Raw genomic sequence first — 14,967 nt, 5'->3', positions numbered from 1 at the left:
TACCTTATGAAGAATGAAACTTATTATCAAAATCGAATTTTAAAGAATATTACTTCAACGTTTTTCAAAGTTATTATAAGATAAGGTTATTTTGCATCTTTCTACACTTTCTTTACAATAATCTAAAATGATCTCTTAGCACAAGTAAGTGGCAAAGTTCAAAATTACATGAAGTATGCATAGGACTCAAAATTCTATCTATTTTTATTAATATATCATATGTGTGTTTAGTAATATAAAAATAGATAGAATTTTGAGTCCTATGCATACTTCATGTAATTTTGAACTTTGCCACTTACTTGTGCTAAGAGATCATTTTAGAATTTATGGTTAAACCAATTTGATAAAACTCGTTCCACTTGTTTTTAGTACAATTCCTTTATTTGAATTGATGAGTCATTTTTTTCTTTGTTTATTTAAAGTAAATGAATAAAATATTCTTCACTGAAATTATATAGAAACCATATTAATTTTTTTAATAACTAATAATCTTGTTTGAGTTTACTTATTTTACATTCCATATACTAGTCTTTTGTATCATTTATAAAATTTATATTTATCGCATTATTAATACTCTAATTTTAAGCATTGTGTTATACAATTTTTTGTAGCTAAGACTCTTTTTTAATAATAATAGTTAATTATTTTGCTAGGGGTTTGAATAGCTTTTATCTTTTCAGCTAACGAGTATTGGATTGGCTCTTGAGATTTTGATGTAGGCATGTTTTAGAGAGTCAAAAGTCTTGTTTATTTGGTTTAACTTTGTATCTCATTCATTATAAAGGATCAGGACCCTTTCGTAATCTAATCTTCTCCTGAGCACATTTCATTCGTGTGATTGTTAGTTAATAAATTAAAAAGTGAAAATAATTAAATTTTAATCATACACTAACACTAAAAGATAGGTGGTATAAAATCTTTAAAAGATTAGGAGGACTCACAGATGAAATATCTTAAACTATGACTTTGTGATCGATTAGGTATTAAGGTGTTTTATTTTATCTTATTCTCACTTCTCTGTCACCTATTGGGTTTGAGATCTCACATGTTCAATTCGAGATTTATTTAAAGTTAGATTCTTAATATTAGCATATATCTTCATTTTGAGAAAATAATCTTGTAGCATTACAAACTGGAGCAGTTGGGCAACTTAATTTGCCTTCTTTCTTCAGCTAGCTATAAATTAAAATGATCTAACCTTGATTGCAATTGATGAATCAATTATCAATTTCCATGAGATACCTGTAAAATCCTTGAGCATGTTTAAATTTGGCCACTTATAACGAGAAAGCAGTAATTTGCTGCATACAAGAGAAAGAAAAGAACTATATTCTCTTTGATATATTAATATGAAGTAAACGTCTTGCTAGCATGATGCCATGATGGTGAGAATTGAGACTGATCAGTCGTACAATAACTACTTTTTCACAGTAAACGATAATGTAACAAGGCAAAAAGTAACCCAGTTTTGATAGCCCCGTGTTCCTGCAGAAGCTAGCAGACTATGAATCAGTATTGTCTTCTGCTTCAACTTCTGATGATTAGTGTTCTTTTGCTTCTGTTGCTTCTGCTTCAGGATTTTGGTCTGCTGAGGCTGCCGCAATTTTCTTCTGTGAAGCGGTCTTGGTGAGATGATTGTAGCAGCCCTTCTCTTTGAAGAGCTGAGCAAAGTGAGACTTGCAATAAAGGATTCCATCCAAAGCAGCATACGACGATGTTGTCAGCAAACAACCCCCATGAGAACACCTGAAGCATGTCTTATGGAACGATTCTCCCTCCACCGTCACCTGTTTCAAATTAATTTATAAGTGCCTCATTATAAGTTTGATCATAGATTAAGAACAAAAATTTATTTGGAATCGAATTACGAAGCACCAACCTTCTCCAGTGGGTACACAGTTTTCTTGCAAGATGTACATTTGTCTTGGGTGCCACAGAACATGGTGGAAAATTTGCTGGGAGTCCTTGTCTGCAGATAAGTAAATTATATGAAATTGAATTGCAAACAGAAGTAGACACCAAAATGTGGCAAATGAAATAGAGCCCGGAGGAAAGGGTTTGATTTCGAATTACCAGTCCATTTTTTTGGGCGGCTGAAAAGACATTAGAGGAGCAACATATTAGCCCAAAATTTTGAAAATGTGGGAAAATCAATTATGAAATAGACAGGCATAAAAGAATTGGAAAGGCGAGTTTGTATGATACATATTTATATTAATATTTGCTGATCTCACGTTTGAGTTTGTTGGTGAAACTGCCAGTCTCCTTGAAGAGTTGCTCAAAATGAGGCTTGCAATACAGGACTCCTTCCATTGACGAAAAGTTGCCCATCTACAACAAAAGCATTACCACTCAGCCATGATTTTATTTATTTTATTTTGACAATATAATAATGTAAAGAAAATAGTGAAAAAAAAAAAACCATTAAGAGATAGAGCTAAAACAGGATGACGATTAATACCACAAGTTTCCCATTGCAGTGACTGCATTTGAAACAGATCTTATGATAAGAAATTCCATCAGCTGTTACCATATCAATGATGTGAACAGTCTTATCACAAGCCTTGCATTTCTCTTGAGTCCCACAAAATGCCATTTTCTTTGTTTTTTTCTTTTTTTTTTTCTTGAATTCGTTTTTTCAGAGACAAGAAAAGAAATTAACCTGATCTCTCAGGGTAATATAAGTTACAAAATTAAAATTATATCCACAGAGAGACCGGGGGAGCTCTAGTTCTTGTTTCTGTTTGTAAAAGATAGAATAGTCCTGCGAAAATGACATATAGGTTTCACCTTGAAAATGATATATAAGTTTCACCTTTTCTTGCAATAGCTAACATGGATTTAAGGTAATAAAACGAAATGGATTAACGGATGGAGAGGGTGAATTACACGGTGTATAAAAGGTAGGCGATTATAGATTGATATATTTTCGGAATCATACAGAAAAGTTGTACTAAGAATAGAGTTGAATCAATGCGAAGTTTTGTAACCAAATATCTCTGGTTGGTCCAGGTAGAAGCTGCATATTTCTTCCTGGATTTATGTGGTAATAAAATTAGTTGACCTGAAAGTGATATTTACTATATTTACTAAGAACTATGAGAACCTCATGTTACAAGACTCGCGTTATCTGAACAAACTTTTCTTGTTAAGCAAATAGTTACGAGAAAAAAGTCAGCAACCCTAATGAAACAAATATGACAAAAAAACAATCCAATAGAAAATGAAGATTTTAAACGTAAAAAGAATGTTCTAAGCCCAAATCTTTGACCTCCGTCCACATAAAAGCACTAATTAGGTCCACTCGGAAAACCTGAAATGCAGTAGTTGCATATATAGGTGCACTTGTACTTTACAGTGTTTTGACCTCCTCGCCGTCTAACAACAAACAATGTTCCTGCTGATACTACCACATTCCTGACCAACGCTCAACCAATCCATCTGGTTTTTTTGCTTCTTGATGGGCCATGCACAATGGGTTCATCAGTTCCATACTATCTTTGTGAAGTTACAGTTTTACCCTAATTTCCTCATGTGAATGTAATAATCTGATGCACGGCTGATGCATTAAATTGTGTGTCACTTTGTGCTTGTCTCTCTTCTCAACAATTCTGAAATCGAATCCCCTTTCACTTCATCACTTCCTCCCCAAAATCCAAAACGAGTCGATGCGCTATTCATGTAAACAAAACCTTTGACAGCAAAGGAGGTATCACTTCCCGCAACAGCCAAGCTCACATGCAAGAAACAGTGTCATGCAAGGTTTGTGACAATCGATCGCTTCCGAACTGGTGCTGACCTTCATGCACACATCCGTCAAAACCATCCGTACAAGCACGAAAAGAAAACTAAGTGATGATGAGCTAGGTAAACTTAATTTTATGGTAAATCTTTGATTTTAGTTTCTTTTTTTTCCATGTCCTGGTTTTCTTGTCACTTTCCGGTGATGCATATGCATTCGAATCAAATCTTTCTTTGTGGAGCTAATGAGGACTTTAGAAAAACATTGAGTTTAAAGTATCTGAAATTTTAGAGCAATTTTAGAATGTATTAGAAGTATCTTGTCACTCAAAGTTGAGATACCTACATGTTGCTCGGAAGGACACCTTCAACATGTAAAAGTAATTGAGAAAGAGTATAACTTCTTGTTTGATTAAAGTTTCTAAACTCGTACTTGAATTAAAACCGTTTCTTTCAGAATTAGAATATCAAGCTGAAGAAATCGGCTATATATCGGCCACGTGCTGTAATTAAAATTACATAACATTAGTAAAAATACCTACATAAATATAACTATCTCGATTAGCATGAAATGATAGAGGTGCTTGTAAAGCATGATGGTGTGTTTACTAATTGGATGGGAAGGAAGAAATGAGATTTATTAAATTTTTTATTTCTAAAATAAGGAAGGGAAATGGAAATGATATTTGAGTAGACACCGTAAATTTGAGAATGTGGAATGTGAATTCCAATCCTAACTCTTAAGTGAGAGCTGGAAATGAGAATGGGAAATAAGAATGAGAAGTGAATTGACATTTGTAGGTTTAGTGAAAATTTAAAAATTCCTTTTATCCTATTTAATAATAATAAGAATTATTGTTATTGCTATTATTAGTATAATGATTATAAATAATAGTAATAGTAATTACTATTTTCAAAATTATTATTATTATTATTATTATTATTATTAATCACAATTATCATAATAAATTATAACAGAAATCAACTAAGATCAGTTTATTAACTTGCAACAATTCATCTCAATTTCAAAATAAAATAAACACATCAGTAGCAATATAACTTATTCCATTTTTTATATCTAAAGTAAACAATTTATTCTAATTGTCATTTTCTATTTTGATTATAGTCTGTTCTAAATCTAACATGTGTTTGGTTACTGATTGGTAACACACCATGAGTTCGGTTGAAATTGTTTTTGAATCCAAAGAGCTCATTGATTGGTAGACTGTAAGAACAATGTATTTATGAGAAAGAACAATATACTACAAATTCTAGTTGAAAAATATATCATTGTAACTTATCTTATATTTGCAAGGAATTGGAAAAAAAAAACACTATGAAACAATATCTCATATTATAAGATATTATAGAGTATGTAAGAAATACTACACCCAATTAACGCATGTATGTCATGTGTTGTTTAATTAAATATAATTACCAATATTTTCCAAAACAAATACATACATGATGACGTACATACATAATTAGATGAAATAGTTTGTATTATAGAAATTCTCCATTCATTGACCGATTTCATTTGAATTCAATGATACGTGAGTTGTTGACCCTTAGTTTCGAAGCACATAATTAATTTCTGCTGAGAATAGATGCTGTGGGTAATGAAAGGCATTGCTCCTAGAATTGTGGTGACTATTGAAAAGCTTTACATATAAAACTAAGTTGTGGTAACTTAATTGAGAAGCCATCTTTAGTCAAATGAAAACCTCACCCTTCAGCAAATGAAAATCGAGGATTTTTTTTCCCTAATAAAATTAAAATGAGAATAGATCTAACTTAAGTAAGTAATAATGTATATGACAACCATTACTTCATATATACTAAATAATTTACACTAAAAGGATTGATATTCTTAAACAAGGATGACAGCGACCGAATGCACGCACTCGCATAATTTTATGTTACAGAAACGGAAGAACAAGTCAGTTGATGCCAGAATCTAAGTTATGATTAAGTTGCAAGAATATTTAGCATCACTGATGACTGAACAAAGTAGTTGAGTCAATACTCAAAATACCACTATTCCATCGGAGACTCTTCAACTTTCATGTTAGTAAAGAGATATCTCACAAAATTAATAAAGTAAAATACGAATTATCTTCAATGTTACATAATTTAATTGCATTTAGGAACTCCGTTGAACAGAATCAATACTAATGATATCTCATCTCTGATCTAACTTAGGTTTCAAATGCATTAATAAAATCGAAGTAACCATATAGAAACATGCTAGTACGCTAGTTAAAAAGCTTAAAAGAGTGCTCCTTAATCTCATTAATTCCATGAATTGGTGGTTCTCAAGTCTACATCGAAAACTTGAAACGCGGAAGTTCCGTAAGTACAGTCACTAGCTGAAGCACAGTTGGATTGCGGCAATATCGCCACGGAAATCACTATAAGATAGTTTTTTGGTGGTTTCTTCGTTTGGTGCGAGCAAAGGCATCTGAATATTAGATTTGTGCATAAAATTCTTGAGATGAGCCGTGATTGATATGGGGCGCTTAAAATCAAATGTAGTAAGTAAACCTTTAGAAAAACACCTGTTAAAAGTCTCCTACAAAAAGAGGCTCCTATTGTTTTATTAGAGTCCGAGTACACTGTACAACGCAATTGATACCCACTCCATTGGAAAGTAGACAGCATAAAAAAAAATAAAAATTTATTAATGAAGAGGACAATAACATGCAAACAATCACCCCAATCATAACAACAGCGCTTTACATAAATTACAGGCATGCACGGTAAATTCACTGTTCACTCGTCAAATCGAACGCTGCCATGAAAAAACTCAAAACCTCTACAAACATGTTGTCCGAATTGTGTCTTTAATTATTTCCAATTTGTATTCAAATTTGTCAGTAAAAACAAATTCGTGTTTTGATGAATAATTGGCAGTGTCTCAATCATTCCAGATGAACCCAACCAAACCCAACCGTATCCACTATTGTTGAATAGAATGCTGCAGATTATCCACCAACCAACCAGGAATACAATCGATCAATCGAAATCATCTGTGCTCAATCACTCCGGGGCTTAAAGTCCAGAAAACCTTTGGTCTCTGTCTTGATATTGAGAATCATGCATATGCACTCATATTCTGACTTCATCATCTCATTCTCAAATCTCAAGCATTTGCACTCTTTTTATTCTCAAGGATAGAAGCCTCTCTGAGAGCTGCCTGAGCCTCATTTTCCTTTCCCAGTGCAAAAAGTGCAGCAGCTTGTAAGTATGCTGCCATATGCCAAACAGGAGATATAACTTGGGCTTGTGATGCATCATTGAGAGCTTCCTGTGGCATGTCGCTCATGAGATAGGATAGACTTCGACGTGCAAAGGCTGTTGGGGAAACCATTGTTCCAACATCAATGAACTACATAGATAACAAACTGTCAACTTGCCAGTTGGAATTATTATAATTAGGCTATTTCAAAAAAATAAATAAATAAATAAAATCTTGAATTGCCCCAGTTTTGATTTATTACAACTGCATTCTGCAGACACAGCATGGTGTTCTCAAAACATTGTTATAAAGAAACACAATCTTTTCTTCTATTTTAATTTCAAGAAAAAGTAAACCGTACTGCAGCTTTCACTACAATTTACAAACTCATTTTGACTCAAGAAGACATATGTTAAAGTTTTGTAATTCAACCAGTGGAGCAAAAACAGAGGAGGAAGATAAATAATCATGCAATGATAGAAGCAGATCAAAGGCAATTCAGCAACTTCTGAAAATAAATCTTGAAATAGTTGTATCCGAGTCTTTATTATATGATATTTCAAGTATCCAACAAAAAGATCTGGATGATTTTAAACCTATACTATTGGAGATGATACTACATTTGAAGGAAAATAGAGAAAACATATCAAAGCAATCTAACCTGTGTATAACATTCAATGGAAGCTCTGAAATCTTTGTGTCTAAAAGCTACATCACCCTTTTTCTTTGAATTCAATGTTTCTTGCATCTGGCCGGTCCACATCTGAAAGGAAAGCTGCAAAAGGAATAAAATATAACCAGTAGGGAAAAGGTCTGTTTGTATAATAAGGGAAACCAATGACATGAATGCACAAAATAAGTGATGTGATTAACACAATCAAACACCTAAAACAGCTAAAATGTAGTGCCTAATAGTGGAAAACAAGCACTTAAAATCTATTAGATGCATTTGGTTATTGTTCCGTTTTCATATATAAAAAACAAACCTCCGTAGCAGCACCCTCATCATCTTTATACCCAAGCTTTTCCAAGATCTCATGAATGGCAGTCAAATCCATTCTTAAGCAAGCATCACCCAGGGGAGAGAGAGGTAAAGCTGCAGCACCATGTGGTATACCCATTAGTACATGTGAAGGAACCTGCAGAGGGATCATTCCAGTACATAGAAAGTTATCATTAAATTTGTCAAGACTCACAGAAGACTACACAAGCAAACAGTCACATATTATGCTTGTTAGTTTCTGGGGTATGATAATATGGTCTAGGAACCAAAAAGTAACTCATAACATTACCCAACTGCCTTTGTGTTCCTACAATGTCTAATCAACACAGACCCCACGAGCAGATGACAAACTACATAAAAAAAGGTTACTAACTGGTGTTAAGTCACAATTTTTAGCAAGAACGGGCCATACTTCCTCATCTTAATAGTTCTGGAGGCTTTACGAAAGACAGACTAACTGGTTGCTGTATCTGGGAGGATGACCATATATGAAGTCTTAACAAAGCATATGTGAATTGACTTGAGAAAAGAAAACAACTAACCTCGGTATCCTTCTGAAGAGTAACCAAGGCAGTAACTAATGACCTTGGATTTGGTCGTTCTCGGGGCTCGTACTGTAAACATCTTGAGGCTAGACGCACTAACTCAGTTCCTTCATCACTAGAAAATTGGCCTTCCAAACAAGAATCTGTCAGTGTCTGAATATTCCTATCTCGTATTAGGTCCAATGCCTGAAAGAAACAATGTAAATGGATGTTATAGTCATTTATGTTCAGACGAAAAGCCATGCAACACAACCACTATAATATTCATGTAATGGAGATAAAAAGTTATAGTCAGGAATCTCATCATAGATTGATGTCACAGACAAATAGCTTCTAGAATTTCTAATCGACTTGCACTCAAATCACTGGCAAGAGCCATTGGAATAAGTCCTATCTAGACAAAGTTCTGGAAAAGTTGTGCTTGTATACCAGGACATTCTCTTTGATGATGCACATATGGATAATGGAGCTCCTTAGCATTAATATATCTTCCTGCTTCTCTCAGTGTCATTCTAATACCAAACTTTGCTTCAATTTCCCACCCCAAAAATGAAAAGAAGAACAAATGCTCCCAAGTTAAAAGTTCTGAGAGTGATTCTTGAAAGAAATAGAAATTATTTCTCTTTCCACTGTAAAATATCTTCATAGCTGATACAAGATAAGACCTACAGCCAGCATGACCTTTTGAAGATGATCAGGCTGGTAGTCTACATTGTACAATGAGAAAGAAAGCACACCATCAATTAGAAGATTCATCTGGTCACTATTAGCTTTTATTACATTCTAGGAGAAAAAGGAAGTGCATTAGCAGTTGACTAGTAAGTTACAACCTCAAAGAATACATAACTATTAAACGCTAAAAATCACCCACTAGTGGTTGGATTGTAGAAACAACTCATTAAGATGAATTTGAAGCTCCACTCCTTCAGTCATGATGCTACTTAAATATATTCTTACAATTGTTTACCATTGGAAGGCAATCCCCAAGCGAAGTTAATTTCATAAATAATTGTATGATTTCAGTCATTTCCAGATAAATGCTCAAGTTCAAGGATAACTATGTTTTCATTCAGAACCTCAATCATGTAAACCATAACTTTTTCCTCCCAAAAAAATCATTTCCAATGGCATTCCAAATTCCCACAAGGGCATAATTTTTCAAAAAAAACCTTTTTGAAATTTCAGCCAAAAATTTTATTTTGCCCGACCCCCCCCCCCTCCAAAAAAAAAGAAAAGTTTTGAGTAAATTCAAAAAAGTAGTCTCAAAATTATATTTTCATCGTCAAAATCATTTTTAATGAATATGCTAAATCCAAAATTATTTTAAAACACTTTGAGTAACATCAAATTCTTTAAGTAAATTAAATTTGCCCCCACTGTGTCTAAAGTCTGACTATGCCACTGCAGAATGGCACCAAAAAAGAATGGAAAATAGAAAAAAATTACATTTCTCATGCTGAAAGATTTAACAAGCAAAACAATTCACAATACAAGAATCGCAAAATAAACAGTAAATGGCATGTCACTGCCCCTAAAAGGAAGATACGAGAACAGAAAGAAAGAAAAGGAAAATTATAGAGTAGATCATTAAGATTTTATGTCCAAGGGTCTTATTAATAGATTTTCAGTTTCTTATTCCCCCCCCCCCCCCCCACCCCAAAACAAAAAAAAGAAAAAAAAAACGAGAGAGACTTTATGTTCAAGGGACTAGCCAAAGAAAAGAACTTACATGGCTGGGAGGAATATGTTTCCCGCTGAGAAGGTCAAGCAACAAGGTGCCGAAGCTATACATAACACTTTCAGGTGTTACTCTTCCTACAGAGAGAGTTGGATAAAGGATATAGTCAGGTAGAACACAATCAAAAGGAAATCTTCACATCCCAAGTTATCAGAATGGCTATGCACACGCATCCATCAAATTGCATGCAGTAAAACAACCATTAAAGTGAGGATTCAACACCATCACCCTTTGACCAGTTAAGTCTAACAGTTATATAAAAAATTGAATTTAACAACAGAATTTCCATGTAGGAGAGGCAGCCCAAACAGATATTCAAATCTATGTGTCAATCAACATATATCCATAAAAGATCAAAATACTATTGACGAAGATAAAAGATTTGTTTCTGCTAACTATTGTTACAACAATCTTCCGTAGTATACAGTAAGAGGAATCAGAACCAAGGCCGAAACGAAGGTGTAAGAGCTTATGAGGGCAGAGATAGAGAAAGTGTCTACTGACAACCTCTATCAACATCCGGCCTGAACCCTAGTCACAATAATGTTGTTTTTCTACCCAAAAATATTACACAAGCAATTCACAGACTTTGGCTTCAAGGTAATGTATAAGATAACAATGAGAAAAACCAAGAACAGCCAAGCAGAAAATGCATTTAACAACCTTAATCAGCAGACTTTACAACATAGGATTCAAAAGCCAATATCATAGATATACCATAAGTCAAGATGGATCATGAATGATTAAAAGAAGAATGGTGTCCACTTATATCTTACCTGTTCGGAGGTACTCAGGAGGAGTAAAAGCCAAGTTAGTGCTGTAGCTTCTTCCATCTCTACTGTTCTTCATCAGACCAAAGCATGAAAGTCTAGGGTTTACATCCTGAGAAACAATATGAAATAAGCTAAATCCCAACTACGAAAACGGACAATGAATTTGATGTAAGTAGCATACATACATCATCAAAAACAATCCTATAAGCATTTAGATCATGATATAGGGCACGTTCCTTGCTGGTGCAATATTCTAGAGCTTCTGCAATATGCAAGGCCACCCTTAGTCGCATAGCCCATTTCATAGGTTGTGCTTCCCCTGAAAAATTGTTACTAAATGTCAAGCAATGAAACTCGTAAGATGGTATTTGAAACATAAAAATGACTGCCAACAAAATGAAACTGCTCATAGAAGCAATTAAAACCAAACTTACAATGAAATAGGTGCTTTGCCAGCGTATCATTGGGCATGTATTCTGCCACAAGTAATCTTTCATCACCTTCACAGCAACAACCGAGTAAATTTGCCAACCTTCTGTTTCGAAGCTGGCCAACGGCTCTTGCTTCTTCCTACAGTAGCAGAAAGTCAAAGTTAAACAGCTAATAATTCTCATATTGCAGTGACCCCCCCCCCCCCCCAAAAAAAAAAAATTCTGCATCAGAAACCATTTATACACTAAAATGAAAGAAAGATGAAGCAAGCCAATGGAATGGACCATGAAACTTTTACAGAGAATTCTTTTTTAATGATGCTGGTGATAGTGAGAAAACCCTTTTTCAACAGGCTATGATATGCCCCCAGCAGAAAAAGGTATTTATTTGACTACTAAATTCATTTAGACATGAGTCCATCGAGTAACCCAAGAGAACAAAATTAGTAAGAATGCTGGACAGAAGGAAGATAAACTTACCAAGAACTGTCGGGTATCAGGCCATGCTGACCGATTAAATCGCTTAACAGCAATCCGAAATTGATTCTCCAACTTTCCCTTATAAACCACATTTGGTGCCTTTTCTCCGTGTTCAGAAACTATATTTTCCATAGCAAATCCAGAGGTAGCCGTCCTTAGTGTCTCAATGGAGTATTCACAGAATACGGGCACATTATCAACTCCTGGTTTCTCCTCATTTTCTGCAAAACCACAAACCAACTCACACATTGAAAGTCACTTCCCATAAGGCATCAGTTAGAGAAAAAAAACCCACGACTCCACATCACTTACCGACATCTTGAGCCTCAGGCGCGGCTTCACCATACTCCGAACCTGAGCAACATGCAGAGAGCTTTGAACACTCACAGCCCATTCCAATACCAAAAATGAAATGGCAACCCCAATAACCCTCAACTCAAAACAACACTTTTATTCCCACGTTCTACACACCAGCAACTTCATGGTACCAAAGTTAAAGACTCAATCATTGACACCGTAACTGAAAACAGATGTGCAAACCCAGCAGCCACAATTCAACCTGTGAATATTAGATATAGTTAATTTAGAACTACAAAAAGGAAGATAACAATAGCCAGAATCTTATTTGCTACGCCATTTAGTCGTCCACTAATAAAACTAAGACAGAGAAACTACCACTTAATTCAGCTGGACTTTCCATAAAAACAACAGAGAAAGTAAAAAAAAACACAAAGCAAAAGAATCAACAAACTACTTTTGTTTCCTCTATTCAGCTTCTTAGCAACCAAACAAAGAATTTTAAACAAAAACAAAAGACCTTTTGAGTCGAGTCAACTCACAAGCCTCTTCCACAGCAAGTACAATAAGAAAAAAGCAAAGCAATAGAGAGGAGCTTGAGAACCCGAAATAAACCGAAGCGATTCCTCGTCCTCGATTTGGTCAAAACAAGTTTTAACAAAATGTTTACAATTTTTTTCCCTTTTTTTCTTTTTTGCTGGTTCTGGAACTGCAAGAACTTTTTTTTTTTTTTTTCTCTTCTTGCTTAAGCCAATTTTAGGGGAGAAGCAAGACAGAAAGTCAGGGAGATGTGGAAAATTTTTATCGACATATTATTTGTATCTTAAATACGTATATAATATTTAAAGAATAATTTTATAGCAAGGATCCGTTACTTTAACAAAGCAACATATGAGTTTTAAAACAAGAAAATTACATAAAATAATATTTAAAATTTATATTTTTTTTATCTTCTAATTTTTTTTGATACACGGATATATTATAATTTTAATATTTACAATTAAAAATCTATCGGGACTTATCTTGGTTAATTATATTACAGCACAGTTTGAATATCAATCCTCACTAAACTAGAGGGAGATTTATCCCTACTATTAATATTAAAGGAAAATCGATTGTACCCCAATATAGGGAGCCAACTAACTCCCATTATATAAGGAGACAAGTCTCAGCGTTAACGTCACTTCTAATTTATTTCATACCTTTACTTAACAATGGCGCCAACATAAATATTACTTTCTTTCTACATTTTTAAAAAAATTTAAACAAGGGTTTAGCTTGCTATTTGCATCGTATAGGTTCCCTACTTCGTGACTCAACCTCCGTAGTATCGAAAATTAGATTATTACCATGCAAATTTTGTTACTTATATAAATGTGGCTTGACATCCTAGGTATTTTCTTTTTTAAAAAAATCAAATGTATTTATGTTATTTCGATGGGGTTAGGATTTATTTGATACAGATTGACAAATTAATTTCTCACTTGGACATTAAAAATTTGGTATTTAGATGTTATTATCTCGTCAATATTTTTTTGTTTTATATGGAGAAAAAAAGAGAGACAATTACAGGTTTCCCAATCTTGAATTCTCGTGTGCCGTGTGCGTGTGTAATTTCTGTCTTTAGCTTTCTTAATTTCCACCGACATGTCTTCCTATTTCATTATCGGATTCCCACTTATTGTACTCGTTGTTGGTATTTTAAAACAAACAAGTGAACAACAGATCATATACTATCGTCCACACTACCATAAGAATGATAAAGATATAAAGATGGTGAAATTAAAGTGTCACACATAATTTGTATGTCGATTCTATCATTCATATTACTTTTTCGATGCCCATTTAACCAAATTATTGAAATCACTTTTTGAACTATTGTTTTTTCACTTTCCTATTTGCTGTGGGAGAAAACCGTGGTTGCTTCGATGGGACAGATTTGTACACAAGGGAGGTCTCATCGATTTGATTTGAGCGATGTGAAGAGAAATAAGGAGACAAATGGCCACCGCGAACGCCATAATTGAAGCAAATGGAGAAACTTGAGCGCGGGCTGTGCGGCACCAACCATTTGTTCATTTTGGATTTATTCATAACTTGTGTGTTGCTTAATTGCAAGTCGAGCAGGTTCCAATTGTTTTCAAACTTGCAGCGAATGCAAAGTCTCTTTAATTCCGCCCAAGAGGCGTTGATCTTAGGGGGCTCGTAATTGATTTTAAAAAAAATTTTAATATTTAGCTAGTTTTTATAAAAATTATTTTTAATAAGATTATTTCATTCTATCCTAGCTTTTAAAAACCAAAATTTTTTAAAATCTGATTTTAATAATCATTTTTATATTTAATACAATTTCATATATATCCCATATATATTATAAAAATTTGAAATTATCCTTATTAATTAAGAAATAAAATTATTAACTTTAAAGATATTATTATCATTATCATCAGTTATATTGAGATAACAAAATAAAAACTAAAATTTTAATAATATAAAATATTTATTTTAGTTATCAGTACACAATAAAAAATATTTTATATACATGATTATAAATAATTAAATAAATTTTAGTTAATATTATATCCAATTCAATTATTTATATTCTTATAACAATTTAACCATAAAATTTATCAAACACATATAATTGCTTTTAATACTCATAGTACTTTTAAAAATAAATTTTAATAAACCTTTAACTCGTTCTCTTCACATATAATTATT

The 14,967-nt window shown here is 33.4% G+C and overlaps 1 protein-coding gene and 1 pseudogene across 2 annotated transcripts; both read right to left on the bottom strand.

Moving 5' to 3' along the window:
- Positions 1-1,467: 1,467 nt before the first annotated feature.
- Positions 1,468-2,596, bottom strand: LOC102623061 (LIM domain-containing protein WLIM2b-like; annotated as a pseudogene).
- A 3,805-nt stretch (positions 2,597-6,401) lies between these two features.
- LOC102617959 (serine/threonine-protein kinase BSK7) lies at positions 6,402-13,060 on the bottom strand. 2 transcript variants are annotated; one of them, XM_006476540.4, is made up of 11 exons: positions 12,767-13,060; positions 12,262-12,508; positions 11,950-12,170; positions 11,473-11,608; positions 11,224-11,357; positions 11,042-11,147; positions 10,257-10,342; positions 8,525-8,713; positions 7,966-8,118; positions 7,641-7,754; positions 6,402-7,129 (listed from the first exon to the last, which is right to left on the bottom strand). In XM_006476540.4, the coding sequence occupies exons 2-11, from the start codon at positions 12,341-12,343 to the stop codon at positions 6,884-6,886; spliced, it is 1,467 nt and encodes a 488-aa protein (XP_006476603.2). In that variant the 5' UTR covers positions 12,344-12,508; positions 12,767-13,060; the 3' UTR covers positions 6,402-6,883. The 2 variants fall into 2 exon arrangements, with proteins under 2 accessions (XP_006476603.2, XP_006476604.2); XM_006476541.4 differs by having other exon boundaries at positions 12,789-13,060.
- Positions 13,061-14,967: the final 1,907 nt, after the last annotated feature.

The sequence above is a fragment of the Citrus sinensis genome, chromosome 3, assembly GCF_022201045.2.
Source record: "Citrus sinensis cultivar Valencia sweet orange chromosome 3, DVS_A1.0, whole genome shotgun sequence".
NCBI classification, from domain to species: domain Eukaryota; kingdom Viridiplantae; phylum Streptophyta; class Magnoliopsida; order Sapindales; family Rutaceae; genus Citrus; species Citrus sinensis.
This window is presented reverse-complemented; position numbering and strand designations above follow the sequence as displayed.